The 14323-nt window shown below is 42.3% G+C and overlaps 1 protein-coding gene across 3 annotated transcripts in view; it reads left to right on the top strand.

Annotated features, from left to right (window-relative positions):
* The window catches only part of RPS6KA2 (ribosomal protein S6 kinase A2), a 222899-nt gene that overhangs the window by 168987 nt on the left and 39589 nt on the right, over positions 1-14323 (top strand). For all 3 annotated transcript variants that reach the window (XM_064158414.1, XM_064158415.1, XM_064158416.1), the window contains 5 exons: positions 2195-2275; positions 3521-3600; positions 7057-7163; positions 12670-12707; positions 13251-13393. In XM_064158414.1, the coding sequence (XP_064014484.1) occupies positions 2195-2275; positions 3521-3600; positions 7057-7163; positions 12670-12707; positions 13251-13393 (449 nt within the window). The remainder of the gene's footprint in view (positions 1-2194; positions 2276-3520; positions 3601-7056; positions 7164-12669; positions 12708-13250; positions 13394-14323) is intronic.

Raw genomic sequence — 14323 nt, 5'->3', positions numbered from 1 at the left:
TTGCACTGATGCCAGAAAAATACAGCAGTGGGAAGAGCAAGGGAATTTCTATGTCCTGCTATATCTGGAATAGGAGAAAATAAATCCCTCCTATTATGACAGAATTAATAGTGAAATGATTTAACCTTCCACGTTCATTGCATAACATGGCAATGGATGTGCAGCACTGGGTGTAATAAGTCACAGTGCCCTGTAGCATGTAAGCTGGTGCATGCAGGTAGATACCCCTAGAGAAGCCAGCTGGGAGGTTAAGATCAGGCACAGCCCAGGCATGTGGGATTAATAGGGTAAGAGCAAGAGATTGGGAGAAATATCTGGATTTGCCTTTTTAGATAGTATGATTAATAGCTTCTTTGGTGAATAAAAATCTGACCTACTTAACTTCTGCCCTCAGAACACTTACATCAGGCAATATTTGATGCTATAAGATGGAGAAGGCAGGTCACAAACTCACTGTTATCCTGATTACAGGTTCCCATTACCTTTTTCAGAAACCAGCTTTGAAGGAGGCTAGGGTCAGAGTTTAGAGGGCCATGACTCCAGAGAATGACACATCTTCTGTGCTGACACAGCCTTTCCTTTAATGTCCCTGTGGCTGCTGTATATATGTGGAGAGGAGGGCAACATGACAGCCTAACATGTTCACAGCCTGTAATCAGCACAGCAGCGAGCAGGGCACAGTGCAGGAGGCTTTAGCAAAGCACCTGGATGCACAGCTTTGACTTTCCCTGTTTAGAGGTTAAAATGAGAGACAGGAGGGTGCACTGCCATTCTGCTAGCTTATTCACACACCTCTGTCGTGCAAGCACACAGAGGCACTTTGTTAGGCTATCATCTAATCAAGAGTAATGGGAAATGTCTCACAGAGAGTGTAAAGTCATGCTTACCTGTCCAACAAGGACTCCTGCCAAGGAGCATTGCTGATCAATAGCATGAGAAAGGCTCTTCACACAGTGTGAGATTTTTACTCATGGGATAAGATTAAGATTCTGAGATTCCTTTTGATTTTTAGCCACATGTGAGCTAGTAAGCTTGCATCACTATTGGCCTAGGTGAAGCATCAAAATAGCAAGAAATCAAAGTGTCCCTCTAGTCCTATTCAAGATTTGCACATCAACTGTTTTGGACCTGGTTTTGCATGCATCCATTTTTGATGTACAGCAACAGAATATGTGGTTTTCTTACGGTGTGTTCATTACTTGATTGGTGAAAATAGTCAGCTTCTCAGCAGCTCCACGACACATACAGGTGCTTGAGAGCAGAATCTTACTGAGATTTCAGGCTTTACCACCTAAAATAGCCTCATAACACTCCTTATAGATGCTTCCAGCTGAAAAGCATATTGGCATTGTCTAATGCAAAGAAAGCAGAAGAGAATTTTGATACTGTCATTACAGAATTGGTTTTAAAATTGTGATTGACTGAAAAATAGATCTGTGAGATGAAGAGCCTATGACGTGGGGATTTGAATCCTCCTCAGTGTCTGAACATTTTGCTAAATGTGTTTGCTGTGAAATATTCAGCATCAGTTTTGATTAATTTGAACCCAGCTCACTTCTTTAACTTTTTTTTTCTCTTACTGTCTATTTTTCTCCACTACTAGGAGTAGTTTTCTTTCTGTTATCACAATATAAATAGCTTTACATTGGTTTTAATGAGCACTTTTTCTCTTAATGACTGATTGTTTGGGTGGCTTATCAAAAGCTTAAAATACTTTATATAAATCACTTCCAGAGTGCTATCCAGTGTTATCTCTTAAATGCTACATCAGCAAAATAAAGAGAGTTAATTTGCACAAGGTTAACCCAACAAGCTCTGAAACTGGTCCATTCCATTTAATCTTAAATGAGAGTAAGTTATATATTATTTTAATTTTCACATTAACATTCTCTTCTGAAAACCATTATCACCTTTCTGTTGTTTGTAATACTGTAGCCCTTCCAGTTAGGGCAGTTCTCTGCAGAGGAAGACATGGTGGCTTCCTGAGGAGTGCCTCTTCACACAGACAAGGCAGGCTGGAAAAGGAAACACCAGGCAGTGTTTTGCCAAAGCTCTAGAGAGTGATTTGCTCAAAGTGCAAACCATCAGCAGAGAAAGAAACATAATCCAAATCAACAGAACCTCATTCCAGTACTGTATCCAATGGCCATGCTCCTCTTAATGTGTCGCTGTTCTTACTGTTCTTTCTTTGTAGTTCGGGATCGGGTACGATCGAAAATGGAGAGAGATATTTTGGCAGAAGTGAATCATCCTTTCATAGTCAAGCTTCATTATGGTAATTATAATAAAATAGAATTCATGTTTGTTCTTTCATTGGTTGGGGAATTTTAACTAGATATAATTTCATATAGCTTACTCCCTGCCTACTTATCATAGAATCAGCCAGGTTGGAAGAGACTTCTGAGGTCATCCAGTCCAACCTAGCACCCAGCCCTAGACAATCAACTAGACCATGGCACTAAGTGCCTCAGCCAGGCTTTTCTTCAACACCTCCAGGGAGGGCAACTCCACCACCTCCCTGGGCAGCCCATTCCAATGGCAAATCACTCTCTCTGTCTCTAACTATATCATAGAAGTTATCTGTGTGAAATTCTTCATATATGCTGAAGAACAGTTTCAGTATAAGTAGGTTTTAGCCATTCTACCATCAAAATGCACTTGTCTTAAAATCTGCTGTGACAGATAGAGCCGATAGGGTAACTGGTTTTAATAATTGGCACCAGTACACATTTGTATGTATGTGTACATGAATGGGGTGTTTTCCTGGAGTTGCCTCACCAGCTCCTTGAGGAGCCCCATTATCTGGGGTTGTTCACCTGGAGAAGAGGAGGCTCGGGGTGACCTCATTGCTGTCTAAAGCTACCTGAAGGGAGGCTGTAGCCAGGTGGGGATCGGTTTCTTCTCCCAGGCAACCAGCAACAGAACAAGGGGACACAGTCTCAATTTGTGCCAGTGGAAGTCTAGGCTGGATGTTAGGATGAAGTTCTTTCCAGAAAGAGTGATTGGCATTGGAATGGGCTGCCCAGGGAGGTGGTGGAGTCGCTGTCCCTGGAGGTGTTGAAGAAAAGACTGGATGGGGCACTTAGTGCCATGGTCTAGTTTATTGGACTGGGTGATCTTGGAGGTCTCTTCCAACCTGGTTGATTCTATGATTATGTAAAGGGTCATCTGAAGACATTTTGGATAGTGCAAGCTCTCCTCTCACACAAACTTGGGAGCTTCTGCTTCTACCCATGAGTGACTCCTGGTGCTTTGTGCAGCAGAAGGCAACGTTAATTCATAGATGGTTAGCGTGGATAGGAGCCTATTAGTAATGCATTGTTGTCTCCCAACTGATACCTTTTTCTCATAGTCTTAGCTCAGTAGCTTTGTTCTGTGCAGGTTTTGTTGTTGTTGTTGAAGTGCTGAAATGGCAGAGATGCTTATGATGTAAATAATATATTGCTAGTGAATAAGATTCATTCTTTGAAGACTTAATCTTGATTCAAACTTCAAACATCTCATCCTTTTTTTAATGCAGCATTTCAAACAGAGGGAAAGTTGTATCTAATACTAGATTTCCTGCGGGGAGGGGACCTATTCACAAGACTGTCCAAAGAGGTAAGATTATAGATTTTTACCTTAGAAATTGAACACTATCCTGGATTTCTAGAACATGTATTAAATTGGTGGTAATTGAAAATGGCTTTGAGAATTATTCTGCTATGTATATGTAGCAGAGTTGTATCATCTTGCACCTTTAAGTGGGTTCATAGTGACTGCATTTGATTGATGCCATACAAATTGCAACAGATAGCATTTGTTGTGATGATTACATCACACTAAGCCATTCACACATTGCAACATACTAAACCACTAGAAATTCATTCTCATAGCAAAATAGCCCCGGACTCACTGCTAGCAAAAGCTTGGATGTGATGAGAAACAGTTTGAGAATCCAGTCCCTGATACATTTTGCCCTGGTCAAGGACAAAGAACTCCTGAGAAAACACAACCACTACAAGCAGAAAGAAAATATGTCTGTAGTCAGGGTCTGACCCCTGCAGCAAGCATCCAGAGCAAGGAGCATCAGCCAGTGAACAAGGAAAGAGCCATCTCCTGCAACAGCTGCTGGGAGCAGGCTGGGTGCCGTACACTACCCTGGGGATTGGAGGCTGGCTGTCACAGCCAGCCTGTCTGGGGGCAGCTGCTGCTTCCCATCACACCCTTGGGTTCCTATCCCTTCCCTGCCCTCTGCAGCTCCTGCCCCTGTAGAGGTGCTGCTGCTGGAGTAAAAGCTAGCCAGGAAACTGTCCAAGCTTGATTCTCACTAATGCCTGTAGAGAGTATCAGATTTTCTAGGTTTGTTTAGCACCTGCCTGCATCTCCAAATGCTGCTCTGAGCCAGCTGCCCACATTACTTGAAGCAGTGCAGTTAGCCTCAGAGAAGATGCTGCAAGCAGGACAGAAGCTGTGGCAAGGCAGCCCTGCCACCACAGGGCCTGTCTGTACCCCAAGGTTCTGTCACCAACGTGATGTCCCCAGCCCTTGATATTTTTCTGGGGTATGGATTCAGAGATGTGGGCAACCACCAAATGCAGACAAGATAGGGACATTTCAGCTGCCATCTTCAGGGGAAGATGTGTTCACTCTTCTTGGTTTGGGGAGTTGCTGATGGGCTGAAAATACAAAACCAGTACATTTATTAAACATTTCCTGTTGGATTTGTTGTTTCTTTGTTTGTTGGTTTTGTTGTTTGTTTGTTTTCCCATCCAATTGCTGTTTCAAAGACATGCTACAGTCTGCATTGTATGCCACAGTTTGGGAGATCAAGATTTCATTTTTAAGGCTTATTTGCTGATGCAAGAATCATAGAATGAATCAGGCTAGAAGAGACCTCCAAGGTCACCCAGTCCAACCTAACACCCAGCCCCAGACAATCAACTAGACCATGGCACTAAGTGCCTCAGCCAGGCTTTTCTGCAACACCTCCAGGCACAGCGACTCCACCACCTCCCTGGGCAGCCCATTCCAATGCCAATCACTCTCTCTGCCAACAACTTCCTCCTAACATCCAGCCTAGGCCTCCCCCAGCACAACTTGAGACTGTGTCCCCTTGTTCTTTTGCTGGTTGCCTGGCAGAAGACACCAACTCCCACCTGGCTACAGCCTCCCTACAGGTAGTTGTAGACAGCAATGAGGTCCCCCCTGAGCCACCTCTTCTCCAGGCTAAACAACCCCAGGTCCCTCAGCCTCTCCTCATAGTGTTTGTGTCCAGGCCCCTTACCAGCTTCATCACCTCAGATTTTGTACTCCTTTGAATTTTTACATTTTCCCCAATTCACTAACTCAAAAGTCAGCCCTCCCTGGCAGTTCTTTTATGTACTCCTTTCTCATTGCTTGTAGCTCATATTGTCTACCTGAACTTTGCAGCTGTTTAGTGGCAAGATATCTCAAGGGATGGAGTTAAAGGGAAAACTTGAACTGCTTGAAATTTGTTAATTATGGACTTGGTCCACTGATGTTGGTTTCAGTGGACTTCAGACAGATCCCACGTGCTACAGTATGCAGGCATGCAAAGCTTGTTTGTGGTGCTCTGTCTTCCGAGACATTTGGCTTTAGGTATATCTGTTTAGATTAGATTTTCTGTGATTCTAATGCTTTCCTCTTCTGCATTTTTTATTTTGAACCTGACAAATACTTAATTTTGGTAATTAATGCTGGGTTTATGTTCAGACCAATTCAATTTTTAGAGTTTGTGCTTGTGCATGGTTTTTCTGTTCTAGCCTTCACAGTAATATTGTTCATTAAATTATGACACATCTGTTCTCTGAATCCTTTCCTTTTTGCTCTCAACCCTCTGCAGATTCTCAGAGCAATCAACTGTTGTGGCTGCCCCTTTCCAAGAGCAGAGATTTAATTAAAATGTTTTAAAAAGCACAGCAACTTCTACTGTGGATATTTACATTTCACTTCAAAATTTATTTGGAGTTGACTCATCTTAGTTCTGTCAAACACAGTGTTCACTCTTGTGCATCCAATTTATCAGCTTCTCTTTCTGCATTATTACTGCTGTACATATAGAAATTTAATTAAAGAGAACTTAATAACATCTGGGATGCAATGAAAGTTGAACCAAATAGTTTTTGTGCCATCTGAATTTTTCTGAGCTTAGTGTTCTTTTGCTTGCAGAAGTTTCTTCTCATCTGAAACAGAGCTTTCAGTGTTAGCAATATCTGTATCAGATATAGAAAACAAATTGTTGACCTCATGTTAGAATCATAGAATCAACCAGGTTAAAAGAGACCTCCAAGATCATCCAGTCCAACCTAGCACCCAGCCCTAGGCAATCAACTAGACCATGGCACTAAATGCCCTGAGTTAGGTCTCATCAGGTCCTAAATGTTAGATCTGTGACTGCTTAGGTTGTCTATACTGAGATTCCTTGAACTCTCAAAGCACAGGCTTTTAAATCCATCTCTGAGTCTCCTTATGCTGTGTATTCTGCTCAGATTTGGAAGCATTTCACTTTTCCAAAGAGGTTACCCTATGTTATTTTGGAGGAACTCAGTGAACAAATACAATGATTTTAGCAAAGTAAGAGACATGTAAGTAAAGTGAGTAAAGTAAGTTATGCTTAATTTTGAGCTGAACATGATTCATTTCCAAAGGCTAAGGACTTAAAACCTTACTTTTGTGACATGATGTCATTTAAACAGATTGATAGACTAATGAGAGCAGCATGTTTTAAGAAATTAAGTGTTTCACAGATCAAATTTTACCATGGAGGGTAAAAGAGAAGCCTGGATGGGGCACTTAATGCCATGGCCTAGTTGACTGGGTAGGGCTGGGTGCTAGGTTGGACTGGATGATCTTGGAGGTCTCTTCCAACTTGGTTGGTTCTGTGGTTCTATGAGGAGAATCTGGCAAGAGTTGTTAATGTGAGCTCAGACAAATTATGGAAAACTGAACCCAATATCATGGTCCTTCAAACATTCCTGAGTTAGATGATTCATTCCCCACATCTCTTTAATGCAAGCCAGCCCACCACTGTGTTGTTCTCTTCCTTCTTTCTAGGTGATGTTTACAGAAGAGGATGTCAAGTTCTACTTAGCTGAGCTGGCCTTGGCATTAGACCACCTCCATGGTCTTGGAATTATTTACAGGGATCTAAAACCAGAAAAGTAAGTTAATGAGGTGGAGAGACCTGAAACATAAATATGTGAGCTTTTAGGTCTTTTCTGCTCCTTGTCATGATAGTAAATCAAAAGGTGCCAGAGACTCTACCTACTTTCTTATATGAGAGACTCTGTAAGTGAGCTCCTCACCATCAGCAGTAGGGTCTTCCTATCCTATCATTTTAGCATATAGAAAAATACTTCAGCTCTGTTCCAGTAGGTTGTGACCTCTGCATGCGTGGTCTTCAGTTCAGTGAATAATCTCAGTGTGTGATTCATATCTGCATGCCTTTGACTTTGGAAACACTGTTCTCCACTTGCCACATATAATCTGGCCTTCCTCTAGGTGTGGTGTGAAATGTTGTGATGGTTTAGGTGTTACCCGCCCCCCCCCTCCCCAACTTATGGAAATCTCCCAGACTAGACTCAGCTGAACTGGAAATTAGAATGGAACTTTATATGTACAGCTTAGCACAATATACAAGCAGGTATTTACAATATACACAACTATAGATAGTAATATACAAGTTAAAAAGGTAATACAGAGACACAACAGCCCTCCCAGAAACCAGAGTCCCCAGGAGGGGCTCCCAACCACCCTTCCGCCTCCTTTCCAGAGATTGCCTTATGTTCAAGGTGAGTTTGGAGGATTGGCCAGGGGGGTTAGGAAGCAGAAGGATTAATTAGGCAGCAAGTTAGAGAGAGAAGTGCATGCAGCCAGAGCCAGAGAGAGCAACTGCCTTATTTATGTTTGTGTTCTTGTTCTTATCCATCTCAGCAAGCCTATGAGTGCAGCAGACATCACCATTGTTTCCTTTTCATATCCTATCATCTAATTCTTCTCACCAAACTATTCCAGCTCACCTCAAACTAGCACAGGCTTATGCTGTACATTTATTTTTTTTTTTGTTTAGGAGAAGATAGAAAACAAGGAGAAAATTAAGTACATGTCAAAGCTAAGCAATATATTCAAGAAACCAAGAACCTGATTTTTCAGTGTTCTCAGCATTATGTGTCACTTTGCATTTCAAAGCACACCTCTTGCTGACTTCAGTTACAAGTGAGAGTGCTTACAATCTCTGCAGACCTCACTGCAGTGTCTCCAGCCAGGGATCAGTGAATCAAGAAATTATATCTCACCTAAGAAAAGAAGGTGTCACTGATTTGCCATTGTCACAGCAAAACATGTTGAAAAGGCAAAATGGAAAACAGTTATCTGTGCATTTTCATCTGACCTGAGACCAGTCAGCCATCCTCTTCCCTGTGCCACTCTTCTAGAGTTACTATCTGTTTTGCTCACTGAGACAACAGTTCTGTGGAAGGGAAAAAAAAGGTAGAATAATTAAAACCCTTTATAAAATGTAAAGTTCAGGTGGGAACCCTAACTTCTAAATGTGTGATTTATGGGCTTTGATCATAGAACACCTCACACTAGATAAGGTTGCTCAGAGTCACACCCAGCTTGACCTTGGGGACTTCCAGGGATGAGGCTTCCGTCACCTCCCTGGGCAACCTGTTCCAGTGTCTCACCACCCTCATGGTGAAGAACATCTTCCTAACATTCTAGCTTTGTCCTGTCACTACCTGACATCCTAAAAGGTCCCTCCTAAGCTTTCTTGTAGCCCACTTCAGATACTGGAAGGCCACAATAAGCTCCTCAGAGATGAAATTGTGGGGAGGGAGGAGAAAGCTTACTGGAGGCAGTGATTTCAAAATCCAGTGGCATGGATCTGAGTGACTTATATTTAGTCAACAGGTTTCAGTTGGTATTTGTAATAATGTTCTTCAATTCCCTGCAATGTGAGTAAATCTTCTTTAATTATAAACCCAAACTCCATGCAGTTCCTATACATTAACTGCAGAATGACCAAGCATTAAGGCAGTTACCCTGAACACAAAGTGTCAGTGTCTGGTGAAACAACAGAAAAAAACCCAGACTGGCTGAGGCACTTAGTGCCATGGTCTAGTTGATTGGCAAGGGCTGGATGCTAGGTTGGACTGGATGATCTGCGAGGTCTCTTCCAACCTGGTTGACTCAATGATTCTATAGTATCCTGTAAACCTACTCTAACTGAACAAGTGAAATGGAAGAATCTTGTAGTGAAAAATCTATGGGATTATAGCCCAGTTTAACATTTAAAAGTAGACTATTTCTTAAGTGGGGTTATAGTTTCAAAATGTTGATTTAAAAGAAAGCCTGAATCACAATACAACTTCTGTTTCTTTTTTTCCCCTTCTGCAAAATAATAGTATCTTATTTCAGATTAACTGATCCTGCAAACCGTAGCTAAAATAATTGTAATTGTCACAATAGATTTGCTAGTAGAAGAGGTGGAATAAAAAGTAACCACCATGAAATAAAGATAAGATAGAAAGCATGATCAGAGTGCTGGATTGTTTAGCCTGGAGAAAAGGAGGCTCAGGGGGGACCTCATTGTTGCCTACAACTACCTGAAGGGAGGTTGTAGCCAGGTGGGGGTTGGTCTCTTCTGCCAGGCAAGCAGCAACAGAACAAGGGGACACAATCTCAAGTTGTGCTGGGGGAGGTCTAGGATGGATGTTAGGAGGAAGTTGTTGCTAGAGAGAGTGATTGGCATTGGAATGGGCTGCCCAGGATGGTGGTGGACTTGCCATCCCTGGAGGTATTGAAGCAAAGCCTAGCTGAGGCACTTAGTGCCATGGTCTACTTGATTGTATAGGGTTGGGTGCTAGCTTGGACTGGATGATCTTAGAGGTCTCTTCCAGCCTGATTGACTCTATGATTCTGTGGTTGAAGGACAACCATGTCTTATCATAATTTGGGTGCTTAGAAGCAGCTGCATTGGTTTTTGATTCTTATTGTCACTCAAAGCTAATTCACAGATTATATCTGTGTATCTATCTATCAATAGATAGATAGGAATAGATAAATACATAGATAGGGATAAATGGATAGAGATAGAGATAGAATGATAGGTAGGTAGATAGATAGAGATAGAAAGGTATGTAGACAGATAGAGATGGAGATAGAGCTAGAAAGACAGGTAGAGAGATAGGTAGGTAGATAGGTATGGTTGGAAAAGACCTCAACGATCATCCAGTCCAACTCTCAACTCAGCACTGAAGGGACAACACTTCTCTGTTTCTCACTGTTAGTGTTTTCATTTTACAGCAAGTGTAATTTTCAGTTCTTAGCAATACTATTGTATGTGTTGGCAGATGGCAAATGTGGAAACACTCAGCTGTCCAAAGAGTGATTGCCAGGGGCCACAAGAAAGCTACAAACAGCTGAAGGCCTCACATAAGGGTGACTCAAGACAGAGGGAAGAAGTGCAGATAGAGGTTTAGGGGATATAGGATGCATATCCATAGGAAGCTGGGATTCTTTCATTTTGTCTGTTTGTACAAACATTCTGAAAGAGAAGCTCTGTTGTATGCTTCAGGCTCGTTAACCCCAAGACAGTATCATTAGTAATAGCTGTGTTGGTATTGCCTCCATTCCTTTAATGAGGTTAAGGTACGAAAGCTTTTAACGAGGCAAAGGAATGAAAAACATGCACTGTGTGCAGAGAAAAGCAGCATGGATTTTCAGTAGGGAATCAGTGAAATATAAAATAGATGCTTCTGGGGAAAGTCCCACATCCTTTGAATTGCACTGCTATTCTTCACAGTGGCTTCCTGGGTGTGGGGCAAAATCTGATGTGATTTCTGTGAACTGTACTCCTCCTTGTCCTTTTTTCAGAGCCAGGGCTGTTCATACATTTACCTTACTTCCATGCTGGCAGGTAATTGTTTGCTTCTGTTCTTTTCTGAAGCATAAGCCTCTCGTTTAAGGATTGTAGTCACAAAAATGCATTTTAATATGCATGTTATAGGCTAATACTTAAAAATTAACCTTCATTAAGAAGTCTGTGGAGACAGAATAAAGGTAAAGATGCTTCTATCAAGAAGAAAAAGCTTTAATCACAGAAACATTCAGAATGGAAAAGACCCTCAGGATCACCAAGTCCAACTGATAACCCTACTCTACAAGGTTCACCCTAAACCATATCCCCAAAGTGCCACATCCGAACGACTTTTCAACACATCCAGGTTTCTTATGCACAAACCCAAAAGCACCTGAGCTCAAACACATTAACGTTTTCTGTCACAGTCTCAAAACATAAAAGAAAAACATGAGAAACATGGGTTTAAAAACAATCACATGCTTTATTGAGTCCAATAACTCAGAGTAGTGACTCAGCTGATGGCCTCTGAATTGCACAATAGCAGTCTGTTCTAAGCACCAATGACAGAAGACTGTTTCTTTCCAATTCATAGAATCAACCAGATTGGAAGAGACCTCCAAGATCATCCAGTCCAACCTAGCACCCAGCCCTGTCCAATCAACTAGACCATGGCACTAAGTGCCTCATTCAGTCTTTTCTTCAGCACCTCCCTGGGCAGCCCGTTCCAGTGCCAATCACTCTCTCTGGGAAGAACTTCCTCCTAACATCCAGCCTAGACTTCCCCCCTCACAACTTGAGACTGTGTCCCCTTCTTCTCTTGCTGCTTGCCTGGCAGAAGAGGCCAACCTCCACCTGGCTACAGCCTCCCTTCAGCAGAGAGAAAACCTTTCATAAAAGTTTAGGGCAATGTGTTTGTTTCACTTTTGTCTTATTTTCTTCCTGAATGATTGAATTAAAGTAACTTTCTAAGAGAGGAGGGATATAAAAATAGCTGACACCTTGTTAGACTGTTTCAAAATGAGAAGTATGCTAAACCTAACAACAACTGTAAAAAACACCACCCTTATTACTGTGCCAGTGTTTACATGCAGGAAAAGTTACCAAAAGTCATTCTTTTCACTTTTAGTGTTCCTTCTTGTTTCTATAAAAAACTAGCAATGCTGGGTTTGGTTTTTTTTTGTGAACCACTGCCATTCTTCTCAGAGAAACGTTGGAGTGCCTTTGTGAGCATAAAACATGTTGGCAGGTGGCAAACATGAGAGCACTTGAACTTGGCTTCCAGGCTGAGTTTTAATTTATGCTTCCGGGCAGAATAAATTTGCAGGGGCTGAGATCCATTCAGTTAGGCTGTGACTAGTCATTGTGCACTGCAATCATTTCAGCATGAGTGTATCTACCTATGGAGTTAATTTTAGGTCCACTGAGCCCAAGCCTTGATTATTTGTATGCTTGCTTCTATTATTATGAGGAGAGCAGGAAACCTGTAGCTCCTTCTCCTGCTGGAGGCAGATACTTATTGGCTTGGAACACTCTGTTCTTTCTGAGCTTAGTTTGTGTGCTCGCTCTTCATATGCCATAGAACAAGAGACTCCCCATGCAACTGCCACAGGACATACACATTTCACACACGAGACCAGGTAGATTTTAAGGGTCATTTTTCTTTCTAGAAGCATATAATGCACTGAAGGGTTGTTTACATTTGAGTCTTGCATATCTCTGTACCTGTCTTAAACATGTTTTATGCATGTTTGTTAACCACACTCTGGGCTCACCTAGTGAATAAATGATTTCTTTTTCCTTCACAGCATTCTTCTTGATGAAGAGGGCCACATTAAGATAACAGGTATGTGAGGAACAGAAAACTCCACGGCTACAAGCCAGTTTTTCTTTTGCAGTGTGTTCACGCATCTTGGTTTTTGCATGGACAGATTTTGCTTACAAAACCTCAGAAGCCAGGAGAGGAGTGGCCAGAGGACTTCTCTGGCATCATTAAGCACCCATGCTGTGCAGTACAGCTAGATTGTGGTGCTTTCATGGTAAAACTGTACCCTTGATTGACATGAAGCACACGGGCTTGACTGCCTGCCATCCTAGTGTATTGGAAAGTAATAATGGTTGTGAATTATGACTACTGATTTCTGTATGAATATTAATCTTCATTATTAATATTCAAAACCCCAGAAAATTCATAGAATCATAGAATCAGTCAGGGTTCGAAGAGACCACAAGGATCATCTGGTTCCAACCACCCTGCCATGCCCAGGGACACCCTGTTTCAGTGGCTAGGTGGTGTGTTTTGTTTGAACAGTTAAAGTGGGGGGAAAATGCAAATAATTATTTTACAGACCTGACAAGTCTGTTTGTTTGTTTGTTTCCATCTATTTAGACTTTGGTCTAAGTAAAGAAGCTATAGATCATGACAAGAGAGCATATTCGTTTTGTGGGACAATAGAGTACATGGCCCCAGAGGTGGTCAACCGACGAGGACACACACAGAGTGCAGACTGGTGGTCTTTTGGTGTACTCATGGTAAGGCAAAAGTTTGTGTGAAAGGATGGCTGTACAAATGATCAGATCCCTCTGGTAGAAAATCTGACACCGTCCCGCAGCCTGGTCTCCAAGCTGGTGACACGTGGGTTTGATGGGAGGACCACAAGATGGATAAAGAACTGGCTTGATGGCCACACCCTCAGCACAACATCTAATCACTATGAATTGCTATGGTTGGAAAGGACTGCCAGGATCATCCAGTCCAACCTTCATCCTAGCATCCTTAATCACTAGACCATAGCCTCAAGCACCACACTCTCCTTTTAAACACCTCCAGGGATGCAACTCCACTGCCTCCCTGGGCAACCTGTTCCAGTGCCTGACCACTGACCAGTAAAGAACTTCCTCCGAACATCCAAGCTAAACCTCCCCTGACACAACTTGAGGCCATTTCCTCAACCAGCAGTTTTCAAATGTTAGAGACATCCTTATGGAGAAACTCAGATGTTATTATTGTTTTTTCCTGTAAACTATAGATCAAAAGGACATATTTTAGAGAGAATTCTGAACGTTTCGCAGTCCCTCAGTGATTCTTTTGACATTCCTGTCAGCATTGCTGACTCTCATTCTGTTACTGATATTTAGGTAATATTTGGATTGGTAGTGGATTTCTTGTAGTCTTAATAGCTGGTGGTGTATTTGTCATTCAAAAGCCTCTCTTTTCTCTCTCGAATTGAAGAGCCCGGAACTGGACACAGCACTCAAGGTGTGGCCTGACCAGTGTTGACTACAGGGGCAGAATAATCTCCCTTGTCCTACTGGCCACACTGTTCCTGATCCAGGCCAGGATGCCATTGGCTCTCCTGGCCACCTGGGCACACTGCTGGCTCATCTTCAGCTACTATCTACCAGTACCCCCAGGTCCCTTTCTTCCTGGCTGCTCTCCAGCCACTCTGTCCCCAGCCTGGA

The sequence above is a fragment of the Pogoniulus pusillus genome, chromosome 18, assembly GCF_015220805.1.
Source record: "Pogoniulus pusillus isolate bPogPus1 chromosome 18, bPogPus1.pri, whole genome shotgun sequence".
Lineage (NCBI taxonomy): Eukaryota > Metazoa > Chordata > Aves > Piciformes > Lybiidae > Pogoniulus > Pogoniulus pusillus.
This window is presented reverse-complemented; position numbering and strand designations above follow the sequence as displayed.